Source organism: Megalobrama amblycephala, linkage group LG5 (assembly GCF_018812025.1).
Source record: "Megalobrama amblycephala isolate DHTTF-2021 linkage group LG5, ASM1881202v1, whole genome shotgun sequence".
NCBI classification, from domain to species: Eukaryota; Metazoa; Chordata; class Actinopteri; order Cypriniformes; family Xenocyprididae; genus Megalobrama; species Megalobrama amblycephala.
In genome coordinates, this window is record NC_063048.1 from 30116929 (window position 1) to 30135564 (window position 18636).

Below are 18636 nucleotides of genomic sequence, written 5' to 3' on the forward strand. Positions count from 1 at the left end.
GTTAATCAATAAGGAATCAGGCCCAGGCCCATTCATGCTAACACATATCAAAAGACATCATCCAGATGTGCCAATCACTGGAGCTAGACAGAAAAAGACTACAGGAGTAAAAAAATTCTGATCTCTAAAGTTTTATTTTTCATTATTCTATTTATTTTGTAGTTTTATAACACAAGAGATGCTTTTCAGTTTTGTAGCCGATTGTGACCAAATACCTTTTGTTTTGATTTTTTAGCAGCCCTACAAAAAAATATGACCTATGCAAGAGTGCATTCTGTTTACTGCTTAGTGCTTAATACACTAAAGGAGGCTGTACTGTACCAACTACCTCAGGGGGACTAAATGCAGCTAGGTGGAACAAACTGTAATTTGCACTACTGTCTATTCATAAATTCAATAAATGAAAAGAAACCTAGCATTGGGGATTTGTTGCTTTTTCCTGTTGTACCGAAATCGTATCAAACCGTGACCCCAAAACCGAGGAATGTACTGAACCGTGATTTCTGTGTACCGTTACACCTCTAATATATGGTAAAACAACAAAGACAGTGTCTCCAGTCAAACCATTTACATGAAACAACTGATAACACATCAATTAAAGACAGCAAATGACAGCAGTCTGTAACAATGACCAAAACTCTATTTCAACCCAAAAAAAACAAACACTTGTGGAAGTGGGAATAAAAGGTCAAGTTGAGAGAACTTACCAACAATGACGATTATCAGGTAGAGCATCCCCTCTGTTAACCTATTCCACTGTTTCAGTACTTCCTGTGTGATGAAAAGGCAAAGAAATCAAACTCAACAATTATTAATGAAAAATAATAAAAGTAAATTATTATCCAGCTTAGGAGAAGTTACTATGAAACCGTAGTTTGTAAACTACATGCTACTTAATTAGCTACACTACATAAATTTGTAAATAAATGTATATATTCCACATGATCTCAGATCCTCTTACTCACCTGATCTTTACTGGAGCAGTTGCCATTGAAAATATCGAAAAGTTCAAATCTCAAAAGGACAAGCATAAGGAAATGATTGGGGTTCATTTTGGAAGCAGCAATCTGTGGTTGGTCAGAAAATGAAATTAATATGAATATATATATTTTAATTTTATAATTATATTATATATTTTTAATATTTTTATTTTATAATATACATTTTATATACACACATCTATGATTTTATGCACATACCTGCAGCATCATAACATCCTTATCAAACATTTCATCTCTGCACTTAACATCCTGATAATAATACACCTAACAGAGTCAAACAAAACATCAGCAAACGTTAGAATACTTTAATGATACAACACAACCTGTGTATTTAAAGGGGTCATATGCTATTTTAGCTATGTTCATTATTTTGATTATAAGGTATAAAAGAATAGATCAACATGCTTCAGTGTTCTCCCAGGTTCAGGAAGCTGTCCTCTGTAAAATGTACTACGCACAAGCAAACTTTTGGGTTGTACTGCTCAGGAACAGCTTCGAGTGTATTGTATAAATGCACAAACAGATACATTACACACTAAAGGTAAACATTAAAAAGTATCATATGACCTCTTTAAATGTTCACAAATGAAATACAACATTGACTGCATCAATAATCTACATCAATGTTAAAATGAAACTATGGATGTGTTTGAAATATCGGTTGATGACCCAACAGTTTTTATTCGGAGACTTTTTTCATGTTCAGATTTTGAACATATTATTCAGGTTATTTAGAGAATGTTGAACTATTGTATTTACAAATATTGTCTACTTTCATGTTTTTAATGACATCTGATGTGTGACCAGGCTTTAAAAAAAAAAGTGGATTATCAGTGCTCTCACCTGGCTGACGAGTGACAGGCCGTTTCTGCGCCACATATCGGCACTGACCTGAGACGCCAACACAACACAACGCAGAGGCTGATCCGCTAACTCAGTGAAGTTCAGCTGCACCTGAAACACACACACACAGATATAAAACCACAGTGCTAGAAATTCACACATTACAGGTTCATTTTATTCATTAATTCTATACTCACGGGATCCACAAAGTCAGGGAGGTACCGGATTGCTCCAGTCTGGCACAACAGCACATATAAACCTGAGAGCAGATACAGACTGTGGTTAAATAACAGCCACAGAGTATTGCAGTAACAAAAAAAAGTTTAAGATAACAAAAATGATCAATGGTGCACTTTTATGAGTTCAAATAATATATGGAAATACACTACCGTTAAAAAGTTTGTGGTCTCCATAATTTATTTATTAATTTTTATTTTAAAAGAAACTGATCATTTAATTTACCAAGTACAGTATGCATTAAATTGATCAAAAGGGACAGCAAGACTTAAAGTAAAATAAATAAAAGGTTTTACAAAAAGATGTTTCAAAATATATCTTTATAAAATAAATTATGTTCTTTTGAACTTTTTATTCGATAAAGAATCCTGAATAAAGTATCAGTAAAGTATTTCCAAACATTGATAACAACAAGAAATGTTTCCTGAGCAGTAAATCATCATATTAGAATGATTTCTGAAGGATCATGTGACACTGAAGACTGGAGTAATGATGCTGAAATTCAGCTTTGCATCACAGGAAATATTATAATAATTTAAAATAAATATTTTCTATTCTAAAATATTCTAAAATGTAATCTAAACATTTTAACATTATAAAAATAACATTATAAAATACAGAAAACTGTTATTTTAATTGTGATAATATTTATACTGTATATTTGATCAAATAAACGTAGCCCTGGTGAGCATAAGAAACTTTTTTCTAAACAAATAAAAATAAAATAAAATAAAATAAAATAAAATAAAATAAAATAAAATAAACAATCTTGCTAACCCCAAACTTTTGTATGGTAGTGTAAGTTATTCTTTGGATAAAAAAAATATAATATTGACCCTCAGTGAATTAGTTAAATCTCACCACAAAGTCAAATTCTATTTTTGCATTTACTTTTATACATTAGTGTGCAAACATACAATACACATTAGAATATATAAATATAAAATATATAAAGATTTGTTTTTCTATTAGAAGCATGTCATGTAATAAAAACAGCTTTTTGTTTTAGCTTTGGTTTTTGAAAAGAAATGCAGTCAAACAGGAACGGCACAGTCATTCATGTCTGTAGATGTTCTGCCAGAATAGTTTGAAAGGAACAATGTCAAGGGCAAACAAGAGCTAAAATAAGAAACTACAAGTATTACTTCCTGTGTCATTTCAAAACATCACCAGTTAGAAACCCCAAAATTCAAACTTCTGATGCAGAAATTCAACAATTCTGCTAATTCTGCTAACCAGCCAGTAGTCTGGAGATGGGCAGGTGGATGGATACGGGCTCCTGGGAGACTTTGTACGACCGTGCGTGGAGGATCTGCTTGCACATGTAGCTGTCTGTCGGTTCGCTGCGGAAGGGCTGGTTGGTGCAGGACATTAGAGCTCTGTGACACTCCTGAAAGGCCAACAGCAGAACCCTCTCCTGTGCATAAACAAAAAAAATCCAGGTTTTATGGGGATTTTCCATAGACATAATGATTTTTATACTGTGCAAACTGTATATTCTATGCCCCAACACAACCTTCACAAAAAACTTTCTGCATTTTTACATTTTCAAAAAACATAATTTAGTATGATTTATAAGCCGTTTTCCTCATGGGGACCTAAAATGTCCCCCCAAGGTCAAGGATTTCTGGTACTGCCATCCTTGTGGGGACATTGTAAGGTTTAGCAGGGCCGCAGGGCCACACACACACACACACACACACACACACACACCTACACACACACACACACACACACACACACACACACACACACACACAGGTGTCCAACACAGTGTCACATTTTCAGGTCATTCATTAACCAGTGGATAAACAGTTTGTAATCAGTCAAGCAAAAGTAAGTACACTGTGGTCAATTCAAGTACTTTACATTACAGTGAATCATTCTGTAACCTGAAGTTGATTTTTACTTGATTCTGAGAACATTGGTTTCCATGAATATGATTACAAATCATAATTGATGGTAATGAAGCAAAATATGTTTTAGCATAGTGTTTTGTGCAACTGAGAAAAGTAGAAATAGTTTGACTTGACGATTGCACTCACATTGCACTTTGTAGCTGGTGGCACAACACATGAATTTTAGCTTTATTTTCAGTTCAAACCCTCACACAATTATGTAGCTAAAGAACAATAGATATTTATTAGAAACAAGACCATCCACTCATTGTCCCATTTCAGAAGTAAAACATTTGAAAATCTTTGGAAATTAAATATGAGTGAATGTGCCAAGGACAAATAACTAAATGTCAAAATCTAGAGAGAATTTTGGTGGGCAGTTAGTTGTGATTAGAGTGGCATATTTTTTATTCATTTTGAAATTGTCCAGATTTAGTAACATTTTTATGATGGTTAGGTATATTTTATTCAAATGTATATGGTATCTTGAAACAGACGGTTATTATACCTGTAACAGTTCGCTAGTTCTTAAATTTTCAAATAAATGCTTTTTTTATTAGTCGAAGAATCCTAAAAATGATTACTGTTTCTTCTTTCAAAACCATTAAAAATCTTACCGACTCAAGTTTTAAATGGTGGTGTATTCATTTTATATATTCATACTATATAATCATGTTATTTTATTAACACTCCCTGTGAACCACTTCTGTATCTTATCCTGAAAAGCATCACAGAAAAGCAAGACCTCTGATTGGCCGTGACTCACGTCAGAAGAACACCAGTCCTGAAACATGGCAATAATGTGGCGTAGCTGCATCTGGAGGGTAAAGCCCGCCTCCCACTCCGGCTCCACTTCAACATGCTGACCAAACTGCCTCTTCACCTCCTCCATCCCCTGCCATCAAAGAATGAGGTTCAATTAAGCTACGGATCAAACCAAACTACAGCCTTTCAGGCAAAAAAAAACTTTTTAAGCATTACCTGCATACAGCAAAGCAAGCGGAGAAAGACGCATAAACCTTCGAGGAACTTCACCCTCATTGTCTCCGTCCACACAGAGGGCTTGCTGATTAGAATGTACCTGAAATGAAATCTTGCATTGAGCAAACTGATAAAAATAAACTTTTGTTAGTTGTTTTTATTTCCCATAATTCAAGGGTTGTGTGTAAACCTGAGGTCATGGAAGATAACTTGAACCCGGAAGAACTTGTCGGGGTTGTGGCCCTGGAAGTGGAAGCGGTGGTTGTTGTCCAGATGTTCCTGCATCATCTCCATTACAGTGTCTATAATGACCTTGATGACGTTGCCCTCCTCTATCAACTGCCTAGCCTGGAAAAAAAGGAGAGGTCTGTTTCTTTCACTGATAATTCTGCTTTAGTTCATGAGTCATTCTTATGATACTTTCTGTCATTCTGAAGCTTGACGGTAACAGTTCACATTTACTTTCATTATGTTAAAAAACAACAACAACTGTTCCACTGAAAGGAAGTCATATAGGTTTAGAATGACATAGGGTTGAGTAAATGATGACAGAATTTTCCTTTGTATTTAAACTAACCCTTTAAAAGGTTGGAGACATGGTTCAAGTACCAAGTACAAGTATTAAAACTTGTACAAGATTAAAAGCGCAAATGCTTCTAGGTATACAAATGGTATTTCCAAAATTTGCCAGAATACAGTTCAATAACATGACAAGTATGTACTGCATTCTCACATTATTTATGCTAATACATACAAAATTGAGTTTCCTTGTAATTATGAAGTTAAAGACTGTACTTACTATGTAACTACTATGTTAATTATGTAGACTACTTGTAATAAAAACTCAATAGAAACTCATAAATGCATTAGATTTAATTAAATGATACAGAAAAATGCTGTATCAATTTCAGACACATGATCGTTGTCATTTCTGCTAGCCGTTCATCATACCAATGTAGGAACAGTGAAGATTTGCACAGACAAGGCTGTGATTGAGATGTTCCTCTGATGGTCATCACTGATGAAGTCTTCCTGAAGCTGCTTGTAGTGCTGAAACATGATATACACACGTTAGACCTCACCTCTGCTGTTTTTGCTAATGCCAAGCATGTGACAAGTGTAAAACAACAACTACAATATTACTCAAACATTAAAATATATGTGAAAGGATATGCAGCTGTAAAATTATACCTCTGTGAATTTCATGGCAAATTGCCTCTTGTATTCGGTGTCCATCAATAAACTACTGAAAATTAACTCATGGACGACCTTGCGGGCCCCTGAGGAGAGTTAAAAACAGATTTAGAGATTTAGAGACAGTACTAAGAAGCATAACCCAATTGTAGAGTAGTTACTCAGTAGTTATCAGATTTTTTACTACATAATTATCATGGCCAAAAGAATTCATGATGAACGATATATCGTGATATCTATAGAAATCTGGGAAAAATAAATAAATCAGAATGCATAAGTCAAAATGCCTCTGCATTTTATTCAGCAATAGGATGTCTTTTCCATATTCGAGATCTCCAGTAAATATGTTTTATTACTCCTATGAGTCTCACTTGTGGGCTTTCAGTGTGAGGGCGCCCTCCGGTGTTGAGTATGAATGAAACAAATGACATGTTTAGAGTTTAACGTTCCATAATGCTCATATATTTCGGGCAAAAATAGAAAAAATACTACTCTCTTGGTGGTATCGGCAAGTCCTGCAGACTTATTTTCATGGAACCCAAAAAAACCATCCACATTGGCAAGCTAACTTTCTTGGAGTGCGGGTCGCGTGTCTTGTCCTTCATATTTGATGACATGTTTTTACGCGGCAGTAGTGCGCAGTGTGTCTGCTTGTGTTTTATGAGAGGTGGCAGCCAGCATTAAGGTGCAATACTGCCACCTACTGTATGTTAAGATGTCAACTAGATACTGGCGCTGGATTAATTACGTGTCATATTATCATATGTGTATCATTCATTTTAAATATTATGGTTACCGCCAATACCGGTATATTGCGACACCCCTACGATATTTCATTTTTTAAATATCACGTTTATTGTCAATACCGGTATATCACAACACCCCGATTGTAGAGACTGCAGTATTTACCTTTATAAAGTTTGGCATCATGCAGCATGAGTCGACTGATCAAGCAGAGTTTATCGTTGTCAGTGGCCGGCTCCAAAGCCACCTGGCAGAACACCTCCCTGAGGCCAACTAAAGAAACAACGACAAGAACAAAACCTCGGCATTTTTATAAAAATAAGCTATGTAAAAGCATGTCTGACAACCCTGGAAACATTTCTTCTAAGAAAAAAATATTAAAATGTGTAAATAAATATAGATTGTTGTTATATATAACAAATAAATCAGAATTATGACAATAAACTAAAAATAACATTATTATTACTAACAAATAAAAAATAAGAAAATTATTTTATGTTTATTTTATATAAAAATATACAACAAAAAAAAACAACAAAACACACACACACAAACAAACAACAGGGTTAAGAAGAGTCATTCACTTGGGAATCAGACTACACATGTTTCCACTATAGATTTAGGGTGCATTCACACTTGCAGTTCGCTTCTCTTAATTTCTTAGATCCGGACCGAAAAAGGAAAATGTCGCTTAGCGTTCACACTCTGATTTTTAACAACAAAAATGACGTATTATTACGTATATTTTTCACCTAAACTTACCAAACATCCAATGTTGTGTGCTTGAGAATTCTGTCCTTTTTAGGTCATGTTTTTGTTTCCTTTAGATGTCTTTGGTTTGTGTAGCATTCATATTTCAGTCAAATCGCACTAGAGTTTGTTTGGTGCGCGCCAGGGTTCAGATGACAGCGTTCACACTTATTCAAATGAACAGATCAATCGCACCAGAGTGAACCAGAGCATGCCAAGTGTGAACACACCCTAAGAAGGGCTTACTACAGCCATGAAACAAATGCCGTGAAAATTTCACTTTTTTGAAAAGTACTGTATTGTTAAAAAAAAAAAAATGGAACAGTTATGATTAAGAACCAGTTCTTAGTTCACAAGTCCTCAATGCTCCCAATGGTCTACCTGAGTAGCCAATGATCTTCTGGAACCATGCGCCAAGTCTGAGGGCGAAGGTCTGATGAGCCATAACAGCAGAGTGAAGAATCTCCACCCGCAAAGGTTTCTGGATAATGTGCTCTGAGTTACGCTGCAGAGGAAAGACAAATGTGAAATAGTCATTACATCTACCAAACACTACAAAATGGGTGTATATAAAGAGTGTACCAAGTATGTTTACCCTTATATTTTCCTTGGCTTCTTGACAGGATCTGAGGGTACCTCTCTTCACTGCTTTCCGCCCCTGACATTATAATAACAGCACTAATGAAAAGTCTATACGTTGACCATGTAAGACCATGTGGAAAGTGGATGCTCAGAACACTCACTTCCTTGTCAATGAGTGCAGTGTAGATTTGAGCCTGATTCTGGTCACAGGCGATTGCTCGCTGAAGTGTGTAGATGACGTGGTCATATGAGTGATGTTCATCGTTGTAGAGCACACAGTAGTAGGTGTCTTCTTTCACTCTAGACACAACATTAAACAACATTAAGCTTGAGCCTTTTTTTTTTTGTGCTAAAGTCGGAGAACGGTTTGGAATTTCCAGCTGGTGGGTTTTAGTAACTGCATATCTCACTTTGGCTTCAGCTCTTCTGATAGTTCATTGTTCTCTTCCCAAACCAGCATGTCTGTCGTGTACCGCAGCAGCAGGTGGAACAGCATCTGAGCCCTTTCCTGAAGGTCTGGATCCATCACACACTCGTCCTGTGACACACATAATGGCAACTGTCACGGGGAGTAGTTTAGCTTTTAGTTGTTCACAGAATGTTGTAGGTGAGCACAAAACAAGTATAACCAATCTATTAATTCACCCTTAAGTAAATATTTAGCTAAATGTCCAAGCTGCTCATTTCCATATAATGAAAGTGAATGGGGACTGTTAAGCTTCAAAGCTGATAAAAAAAGCACCATAAATGTTTATGACTCATCAATACACACTGTTTGACGTCAATGATTATAAGAAAACTAATGACCGGTGTTCTCACATTTTAAGACCAATGAACCTGGATCTTCATGATCTTTTCATGACAAGTCAGTTGTGATGGAAAAAAATAATAATTTAAAATATTTTTATAGATGTCATACAAGAATATTTTTTTAAGTAGAAAAATGAATATTGGCTAAACACATTTCCAAGTTTTAATTTCCATGGTTCAAAAAAATTGTAACTTTCTAGAACTGTTTTGTTCTTCCAAGTTCTTCCAAAACTGCATTTTTGATCAAAAATACAATAAAAACAGAAATATTGTGAAATATTATAACAATTTAAAATAACTGCTTTCTATTTACTATATTTTAAAATGTAATTTATTCCTGTGATGTCAAAGCTGACTTTTCATCATACAGTTTTTAGTCACATGATCCTTCAGAAAATGTAAGTCTAATATGCTGATTTGCTGCTCAAGAAACGTTTCTTATTATCCATGTTGAAAACTGTTGTGCTGTTTATTATTTTTTTAAATCATGATACATTTCTTTTTCATAATCCTTTGATCAATAGGTTCAGATAAACAGAATTTGAAATAGAATCTTGACATTACACATTATAAATGTCTTTAATATCACTTTTGATCAATTTAAAGGGTTAGTTCACCCAAAAATGAAAATTCTGTCATTAATTACTCACCCTCATGCCGTTCCACAACCGTAAGACCTTCGTTAATCTTCGGAACACAAATTAAGGTATTTTAGTAGAATTCCGATGGCTCCATGAGGCCTCCATAGGGAGCAATGACATTTCCTCTCTCAAGATCCATTAATGTACTAAAAACATATTTAAATCAGTTCATGTGAGTACAGTGGTTCAATATTAATATTATAAAGCGACGGGAATATTTTTGGTGCGCCAAAAAAAACAAAATAACGACTTATTTAGTGATGGCCGATTTCAAAACACTGCTTCATGAACCATCGGAGCATAAATGAATCAGTGTATCGAATCATGATTCAGATCGCGTGTCAAACTGCCAACGGCTGAAATCACGTGACTTTGGCGCTCCGAACAGCAGATTCGACACATTGATTCATTTATGATCCGATGCTTCCTGAAGCAGTGTTTTGAAATCGGCCATCACTAAATAAGTCGTTATTTTGGGTTTTTTTGGCGCACCAAAAATATTCCCGTCGCTTTATAATATTAATATTGAACCACTGTACTCACATGAACCGATTTAAATATGCTTTTAGTACCTTTATGGATCTTGAGAGAGGAAATGTCATTGCTCCCTATGGAGGCTCACGGAGCCATCGGATTTCAACTAAATATCTTAATTTGTGTTCCGAAGATTAACGAAGGTCTTACGGGTGTGGAACGGCATGAGGGTGAGTAATAAATGACAGAATTTTCATTTTTGGGTGAACTAACCCTTTACGGTGTCCCCACCAGAGGTGGGTAGAGTATCCAAAAACTGTACTCAAGTAAAAGTACAAGTACTTATAGAAATATTTACTCAAAGTAAAAGTGAAAGTAATAATCCTAATAGTTACTTGAGTAAGAGTAAAAAAGTATCCAATAAAAATCTTACTCAAGTAGCTCGTTACTAGTTACTTTTATTATAGGCTATATATATATATATATATATATATATATATATATATATACAATAGCATGTTATTATTTAATGTTTATTATTTAAATATTTAATTTATTATCATAATTAGATATCTTTGCAACAAACATAGAAGAGATAAGCATTATTTCTAGCATCTGTAACCCGAATGTATCGTTACTATATTATTAACGTATACAGCTAACGTTACATTTTAAAGAAGAGAGAAAACTCTTTACATGTGCTCGCGCTCATATCTGAACTTGACACAAACAATGATCAAATACACATTGACGGATCTTCTTCGGTCTGTTCTCCAAAATGTAATCAAATGTATATTTCAGCAGGCGCGTGTAAACTGCTTAACTGTGTCAACGCAAAGCGTTCATTTTCAAGACGAACAGGTCGCTGGCGCCACCATTGCGCAATAGTATATGTATAAATTAATGTATAAATTAAGATATATGCCCATAAAAACGGTAAAGAAATACTACATACTTTTGTTATAGTGACGTAATAATCTGTTTGGTTGTAAAATGTCGGCTAATTGGCTGTATCATGACGTAAAATCAAATAAAATCGATAGGCCTAACGTTACCTGTGGAATTGTTCACAGACAGCATACGCAGCTCAACTAATAAAGGTCTTCATCGCTGGCAAACAATTGGATGCATTTGCAGATTTGCTTTTAATTGACTGTAGGTCCACTGCCACTTCATCCGCTCCGAGTGAGAAACCGCTTCAAACGATTCAGCGCGTGCAGGAACTGAACAAATCGTTCAAACTGATTCGCGAATCAATTTAGACAGCTTTACCAACTTGTTTGATCAAGTCTTTAAACAGAATCGACTCAAAAGAGTGATTCATTTGTGAATGGGGCATCGTTCATGAAAAAAGAGACAGCGCGCATGGAATAAACTACGCATTTCTTAACAGTATTGAATTAAAATAAAGTAACGAGAGGAACGTTGCCCATTGTAGCGAAGTAAAAGTACAGATTTTTCATTACAAATATACTCAAGTTAAAGTAAAAGTACCCACATTTTAATCTACTCTAAAAAGTACAAATTTTCCAAAAAACTACTCAAATACATGTAACGAAGTAAATGTACTTCGTTACTACCCACCTCTGGTCCCCACTGAATAGAAGTATTAATTTCTTACTGACCCCACACTTTGGAATAGTAGAATACAGGGTTATAATTGAAATTTCAGATCTACAGTGAGTAAGAAGATTTTCAGTGAATAATGTTTTAAATTGTGTCCTTTGTCTCACATGACTTCAGTAGATTTGAAATTTAGTGCACGAGTTGTGTGCACTACACAAAAAAGAAAAGAACAGCTTGAACATTCTGCTAAACATCTCCTTTTGTGTTCCACAGAGAAACAAAGTCATACAGGTTCGAAACAACAAATGAGGTAGAGAATTAAAATTCTGTGGGTCAATTATTCCTTCACGATCTTTTAAGTGGCTTTTTACTGCTATTTTAGGACAACAGGCTCGCAGAGGGAAGATCACAAAAACACAACATCACAAGAACTCACTGTTGTTTATTCTCATTTGTATATTTGTCTGATATCTGGCAGGAATTCAAGCTCCCAAAGGTCTACTGCTGTAACCTTCTAAAAATCCTCAATTTCCTCAACACCACAATCTGTAACATCTCCTAAAAGCCAGTCACTCCAATAATAGTTCAGTTACAGAAAGTGCTCATAATTTGACTGCGCAAGCAGCAAAAAGACAGGACACAAAACATGGCAAAGCCTTTGAGCAGGATATGATGTTTGTTTATTTGGTTTAATGTCCATCTGTCATGTTCATTATGTGCATGTTTAGATCTCGCCTGAGGGTGTCAAACACAAAAAAGGCACCTGCTGTTTTCCAACAAAGGTGAGGATGCGGTGAGTGGCTATGAGTGAGTGTGGATCACCAGCCTGATCTTATCACGGCGGATCTATTGAGTTATGTGACCACTGAAGCAGACCATCTGTTTTCCAGGCCAAAATCCAGGCACACAGCTAGAAATCAGTCATGATTACGTGCCATATCAGTACATCATCGCTTCTGATAGAATACTGGGATTTAAATGAATGTTTATGCCCTTAAACACCAACAAGTCTGCCAGTTTCATTCTAATACATTTATTTACTTGTACAACAAACCCTCTCACGAAAGACTTTTCTTATTCTCCTACCCCTGTAGTCCCTTTTTTTTTTTTCCAGCTGGTCTTGCATCACAGCTCTCCTGTGTGTCACTTTCCCACACACTTTGTGTTTTTCCCACAGAGGGAGGGTTGGGGGTTAGCAAACGCAAGGGCAGAACGGCTCCTCTGACCTCAAGGCAGGAAGTTAGTTCAACAATACTGTTCATGGAAAAATCTACAACAATCTTAACATTGATAAGCTTCTGGAGAATGAACTGTACCGTTTCCATAGTAACTGAATTGCCAGGGTCGTGTTGAGAGCAGCAGGGTCCGGTCTTCCAAGCCTCCAAGTCGCCACAATCGCAAAAACCTCCTCCTGCTGAGGCATGCATCTGCGGTTGCAATGTAAATAAAAAAATAATATAGCATGTAAGATTAAAAAATAATTATATTTTGATGGAGATAATTCATAATTAGTAGACCTTTGCCAGTGGCGAGACAATAGCATAGTGGGCAGCGCTACAACACATGGTGCAACTGTGCTTTAAGAGATCCGAGTTTGAGTCCTGGCTCAAGGTTTAGCTTTCTTTTGAAATGTACATTTATAAGGCAGTCATGGCCTAATGGTTAGAAGTCAGACTGGTAACCTGAAGGTTATGGGTTTGAGTCTTAATACTGGCAAAAAATGACAGCCCTTGAGTAAGACACCTAACTCACAATCGCTCCCCACATGCCACAGCAAAAATGGCTGCCCACTGTTCCGGGTGTGTGTTTCACTACTCACTACTCCTAATGTGTGTACACTAACTGGATGGGTTTAAATGCAGAGGGCAATTTTCAAGTATGGGTTACCGTACTTGGCCTTCACATGTCACTTTCAGTATATACAGTGCACAGCATAAATGAGTACACCCCCTCTGAAACTTCTGAAAGTCAGCAATTACTCAATTACTTAGAAGACAAGTTAGGGTTCTTTAGAGATATAATGTTCCAGTAAGTCTGCTTAATCAATTACCAAAGAATCATGTCAAAATTATTCAGAAAAATAAGATTTTCTTATCCAGGTGATAAAATGTTGTGTAGAAAAAAAAGAGTATACCCTCCTAAAAGTTACTAAATAAAACGAAATTAAAATTTTCTAGTGTAAGTTTAAGGCAATGTTTGATCAACAGGTACGTATGTTGAACCAAAACATTTAAAGAGAAGTAATTTCTTGACAATTAATGTGTTATATAGCCCACTGAATCATTCTCAGACTTAATGCTGACAACAATGGAACTGACAGGAGACATATTTCTTAGCACAAAAGAGGACAGTTGTACAAGAGGATTACCAAATCATTGTTTTAAGTGTGAAAATATAGCAAAAGTAACACAGAAATTCAAAAACAATGGACTTGTTTAATAATCAGGCCTTCATTTTAAGCTTTCATTTAGTGATGAGGGATTTTTTTGCTAGACAAAGAGCAGGAGAAATACCAAGCGAGTGTCTCAGAGCCAGCAAAAGCTATGAAAAGAGTGACTGTTTATCTCACAGAGTAAGATGCAGCCTGCAGAAATTACATGCATGGTTGTTGTTCTCACTGAAACTACTGTAGCCAAAGCACAATAAACGTCAGTTAGCCATTTCAAAAGCCCATATTTACAAAATATAGAATCTGGGAATCAATACTCTGGTCTCATGATCATGGTCACCAAATCAATAATTTTTGATCTAACAGCATCCAAAATGTTCTGGTGTTGCTAGAGGAGGAGTACAGTGAGAAGTGCCTGGTTCCCACAGTAAAGTTCAGTGGTAGTAAAGCTCTTATATAGGGATGTATGAGTGCTGAAGGTGTGAGGGAGTTGTGCTTTATCAATGCTGTCATGAATTCACACACCACTGTGTAATTTAATACACAAACTTGAAACAGAAGTTCCCTGCATTATTGGGCATTTTTTCAACATGACAATGATATGCATTCTACCGAGGTGAAAAACCTTCTGTGGACAATCTTAACACTCTTGAGCGCATGTGGGGGATTCTGTAGAGACGAGTTGAGCAACACTCCCCATTAAAGATCAGGGCATTTAAGGAGCTCATCATCCAGGAGTTAAACGGGACAGATGTGACAAATTGTCATGAACTCGTTTGCTCCATGCCAAGAAGGTTCAGAGCAGTATATTCAAAGTTATGGAGGGCATAGTAAGTGCTAGAATATTATACATTTGTTGAATTAAACTAGGGTGTACTCATTTCTGAAATCCTTAATTTAAACAAAATTGCCTAATTTACTTATTTTATGGCTATTAATGACATGACATATATTTCTCAGTTTTTATTATGGATATGTTTAATACATTTTAGTTTTGCCATCTTTCCATGAATTGCATTAGTGATCATAAAGAAAAGACATCTTTTGTATTTGTTCAGAGGGGGTGTACTCATTTATGCTGTGCACTGTATTATCAAGGTTTATACCAAAACTTACCACTGTTAGTTTGATTTAAAAAATAACAATAAAATAATATTTATAATAATAATGAGTGCATGTACCTTGTAGCGATGACTTTTGTGCACACTCTTCTGGAAGCATTCTATGCAGAGTACACAGGTAGGATCTATTGCACAATCCCTGGAAATACATATAAGGATGATTCAAGGCAAGGAAAGCAATAGTGTCAAAAGCAACCTATACATTTTCTACAACATCTAAAAAGGCTTCTCATAAACTCATCAGAAAAATTTCATAGAAGTATAAGTTCGACTCCAGTGTTTGACTAATATCGTTTTTTTTATTGGCTAACGCTTAAAAAAAAACATTATTTTTTGTGGGAAAGAAGGAAAAAGAAAAATAATAATAATAGCCTAATCACTCAAGTACATGAATTTAGTGGGCGTCACTCCTGAAACTTCAAGCATGAAAAACAAAAGATATATTCAAATTCTGAATTGATTATATATCGCCTAGAAAGCGCGCAAGGAGCGGCCCCTTTATAATCACTAAAAAGCTGTCACTCATTTTTAGGGCTGGGTATCGTTCAAAAATTTTCGATACCGAGACGATACAGATACCTTGACTTCGATACTGATACTTGAACGATACCTTTTTCGATACCAATTTTATAAAATCTGTTTTAACAAGATTACATTACCTCAAAAAATCTTTGGTTTTATATTTTAACTTTGTTGACTTTTTTTACAGACTCAAAGACTCATCTCCTGAGCCACTGCAAGGAATAAAAAAGCACAAATGAACAAAATTTAACCAACACAATAAATCAGTGCAAACAGTTTTCAATGCAAAAAATTCAGTATGTGAGGCTCACTGCAGATCTTTTTAAATCACTCAGCAATTGTTGTTCTTCAAAAAAAAAAAAAAATTAATTATTATTAACAATATATATATATAGATAAAGTCTGTGCATCCACCCGCCAACTGTCCAATGATATTCTCTGATTTATCCGATTATCATCTGATCATCACATTACAATTACTAAAATTCTCAGTGTTAAGCATGGTGATATGGTTATCACACAGGCTGCTTATAAATTAACATTTCTTTAAAATTAAAGTTCTTATTTGGCTTAATTGCATTTCCTTAACAGCCTAAAAACAGGCTTTACTCCCTTAAACATTAAATTGTCACTGTTTCCTTACATCATTGCTGGATATATATAATTATATAATTTCTGTTTGTTAAGCTTGTGTATATTTTTAGTTAAAGCTGTTAAGTTATAAAGCAATATATCTGTGTTTTCTATAATGACCACTAGGAGGTGCTCTAGACACACGTTTTCCTTGATTGATTCTCTCTGAAGAGAAATACGTTCAGTTTAAAGCGAAAGTAAGAGTGACGTACATTCGATGCGTACAGTACACAGTACATGCACAGTATCTGTACTGAACCGGCTGCTCACATAAACAGCCGTTTCTCACCCGTCCATTTCGCACATAGGGTCTCTCTCGCGCGCATAGTTTTATATATTTAGATATAAATATAAATAACAATGTAGTGCAACATTACTTGCTCAACAACGAGACAGCGAAAGCATTTCTCCGCCCCCTCTCCCCGGCTCCATTCTGAAGTATCGAAATTTGGTACCGAATGACAAGACACTTTTCGATACTCGATAGTATCGAGACAATTCGATCGGTATCTAAAAAGTATCGAGTTTGGTACCCAGCCCTACTCATTTTAGGTCATCACAATGACGTGATCTCACAAAGTTCCATTATAATCAATGAAGCTGTCTACACTACACAATAAATATCTTATTTACATGATGTCTACACTTATAATGAGAGGATCTGTGAGCGTGCAGAACCGGACAAAAACTCCGGCTTTGAGCAGTGAGTGGATACTAAATTAAACATCTCTGATTGGCCATTGCGTTCAATAAATCAACAGACATCTCTGTCATCGGCTAGCTACACTGCTCAACGCAGCAAAAACATGTTGTAAATAGAAACATTTGATGCTCTCCAGAGCGCAAACAGAGATACGCACTGGATCATTTGCCAAATCACCAATATGCTATTATTACGAAGGTCTAAATGCAATAAGCAGCAGCAGACAGTGGATTTTGAGTGAGAAAATTCCATGCTAGCCTTAAGTCCGAGGCCAGAGGAAGCCTTGCACAGCCTTACAAACTCGGTCTATGATTATTTACCTTTGCCTATTGTTCTTATTCTGTTCATTATTTGGTTATTTTAGGCCTATTTGTAAGTGGATTTTGTTGTTTTCATGAACCTCCTGGCTGACAATAAATCACATTTAACTCATCTTAATTAACTGTTAATTATTTTTAACCCATGTATTGTAAAATGATGCAATCTGTGAGTAGGCATTGAAGTCCACCCAATTCACCAAGGTCCACTCACTTTAAAATGTCTGGCCTCGCCTTTAACTTGAATAAGTAAAATGTGCATTATCCACTGACGAGGCTGTCCAGTGAACATCAAATTGCCCAAATACCAGCCCATCAATCAGTCTTGCTGATGTACTTCTTACAAACATACATAGGAGTTGATGGTGACTGCATAAACTATATCATTAAACAGTCTCCATTCCAACCTGCAGGAGTAGACAGTCTCGCCCTCTTTAAAGACACGTCCACACAGCTGAGCCGATGAGCTGCTGTTGTATTGTTGGAGCTTCTCCAGGCCGATGCAGGGGTCCTCCCCAAAAAGAAAGCACTCCAGAGGATACAGGAGGCGTTCCTCAACCTTTTGCTCCTCCTCCCCTTGTTGCGGCTCTGTCTCCAGGCAGAAAATAAGGGGGACCTGCTCCCCCAAATAGCGGAGTATAGCAGCTCCTCTGTTCGAAGCCTCCTGCCATTTCTGGTGGCAAAAGAGAAAGAGTATAAACAATATAATAACTAAATAAATACATTAAATGATTATATGATGAAACATAGAATTTATAATGTTATATTTTTTAAATATACATGTCCTCAGTCCAAAAGCACCATTTTGTAGAGTTGTAAGGACCACTTTTATGGTGCTTCTGTGACCATTATGATGAGAGAAAGCTTTAGATCCTATTCATTGTAATTGCATGGAAACTAGTCACTCTTTTCCATGCAATTACAATGAATAGGATCTAAAGCTTTCTCTCATCATGCATGGAAAAGAGTGACTAGTACACTTATCAAAATGTGTCCTTTGTTTTCTATGGAACAGCATAGTTTAAAAAAAAAACATCATTGTAAAAGTCAAGCTTGGCAACTAGTCTAAAAATGTTCTTAATTGTTGGCATATGTCTTAATGCACAAAATGCAATGTAATGATTTGCACCAATCAAACCAATAAGTTTTAGAGCTACTTAATGCACAGAGAAACCATCTCATAAATGGTCTTTGACCCCTAGCAGCATAATCAAACATACCAGTTCATGC

At 35.8% G+C, this 18636-nt stretch overlaps 1 protein-coding gene across 1 annotated transcript in view; it reads right to left on the reverse strand.

The window, feature by feature from the left end:
- Positions 1-18636, reverse strand: part of ubr1 (ubiquitin protein ligase E3 component n-recognin 1) — a 37400-nt gene that overhangs the window by 17893 nt on the left and 871 nt on the right. Inside the window, exons 2-20 of the mRNA XM_048191781.1 lie at positions 17814-18079; positions 15292-15370; positions 13038-13148; positions 8641-8768; positions 8392-8530; positions 8244-8306; positions 8030-8153; positions 7064-7171; positions 6152-6240; positions 5912-6010; positions 5151-5308; positions 4961-5060; positions 4746-4874; positions 3318-3498; positions 2042-2103; positions 1845-1955; positions 1200-1265; positions 966-1067; positions 708-771 (exon numbers count right to left, since the gene is read on the reverse strand). Of these exons, the coding sequence (XP_048047738.1) occupies positions 708-771; positions 966-1067; positions 1200-1265; positions 1845-1955; positions 2042-2103; positions 3318-3498; positions 4746-4874; positions 4961-5060; positions 5151-5308; positions 5912-6010; positions 6152-6240; positions 7064-7171; positions 8030-8153; positions 8244-8306; positions 8392-8530; positions 8641-8768; positions 13038-13148; positions 15292-15370; positions 17814-18079 (2179 nt within the window). The remainder of the gene's footprint in view (positions 1-707; positions 772-965; positions 1068-1199; positions 1266-1844; positions 1956-2041; positions 2104-3317; positions 3499-4745; positions 4875-4960; positions 5061-5150; positions 5309-5911; positions 6011-6151; positions 6241-7063; positions 7172-8029; positions 8154-8243; positions 8307-8391; positions 8531-8640; positions 8769-13037; positions 13149-15291; positions 15371-17813; positions 18080-18636) is intronic.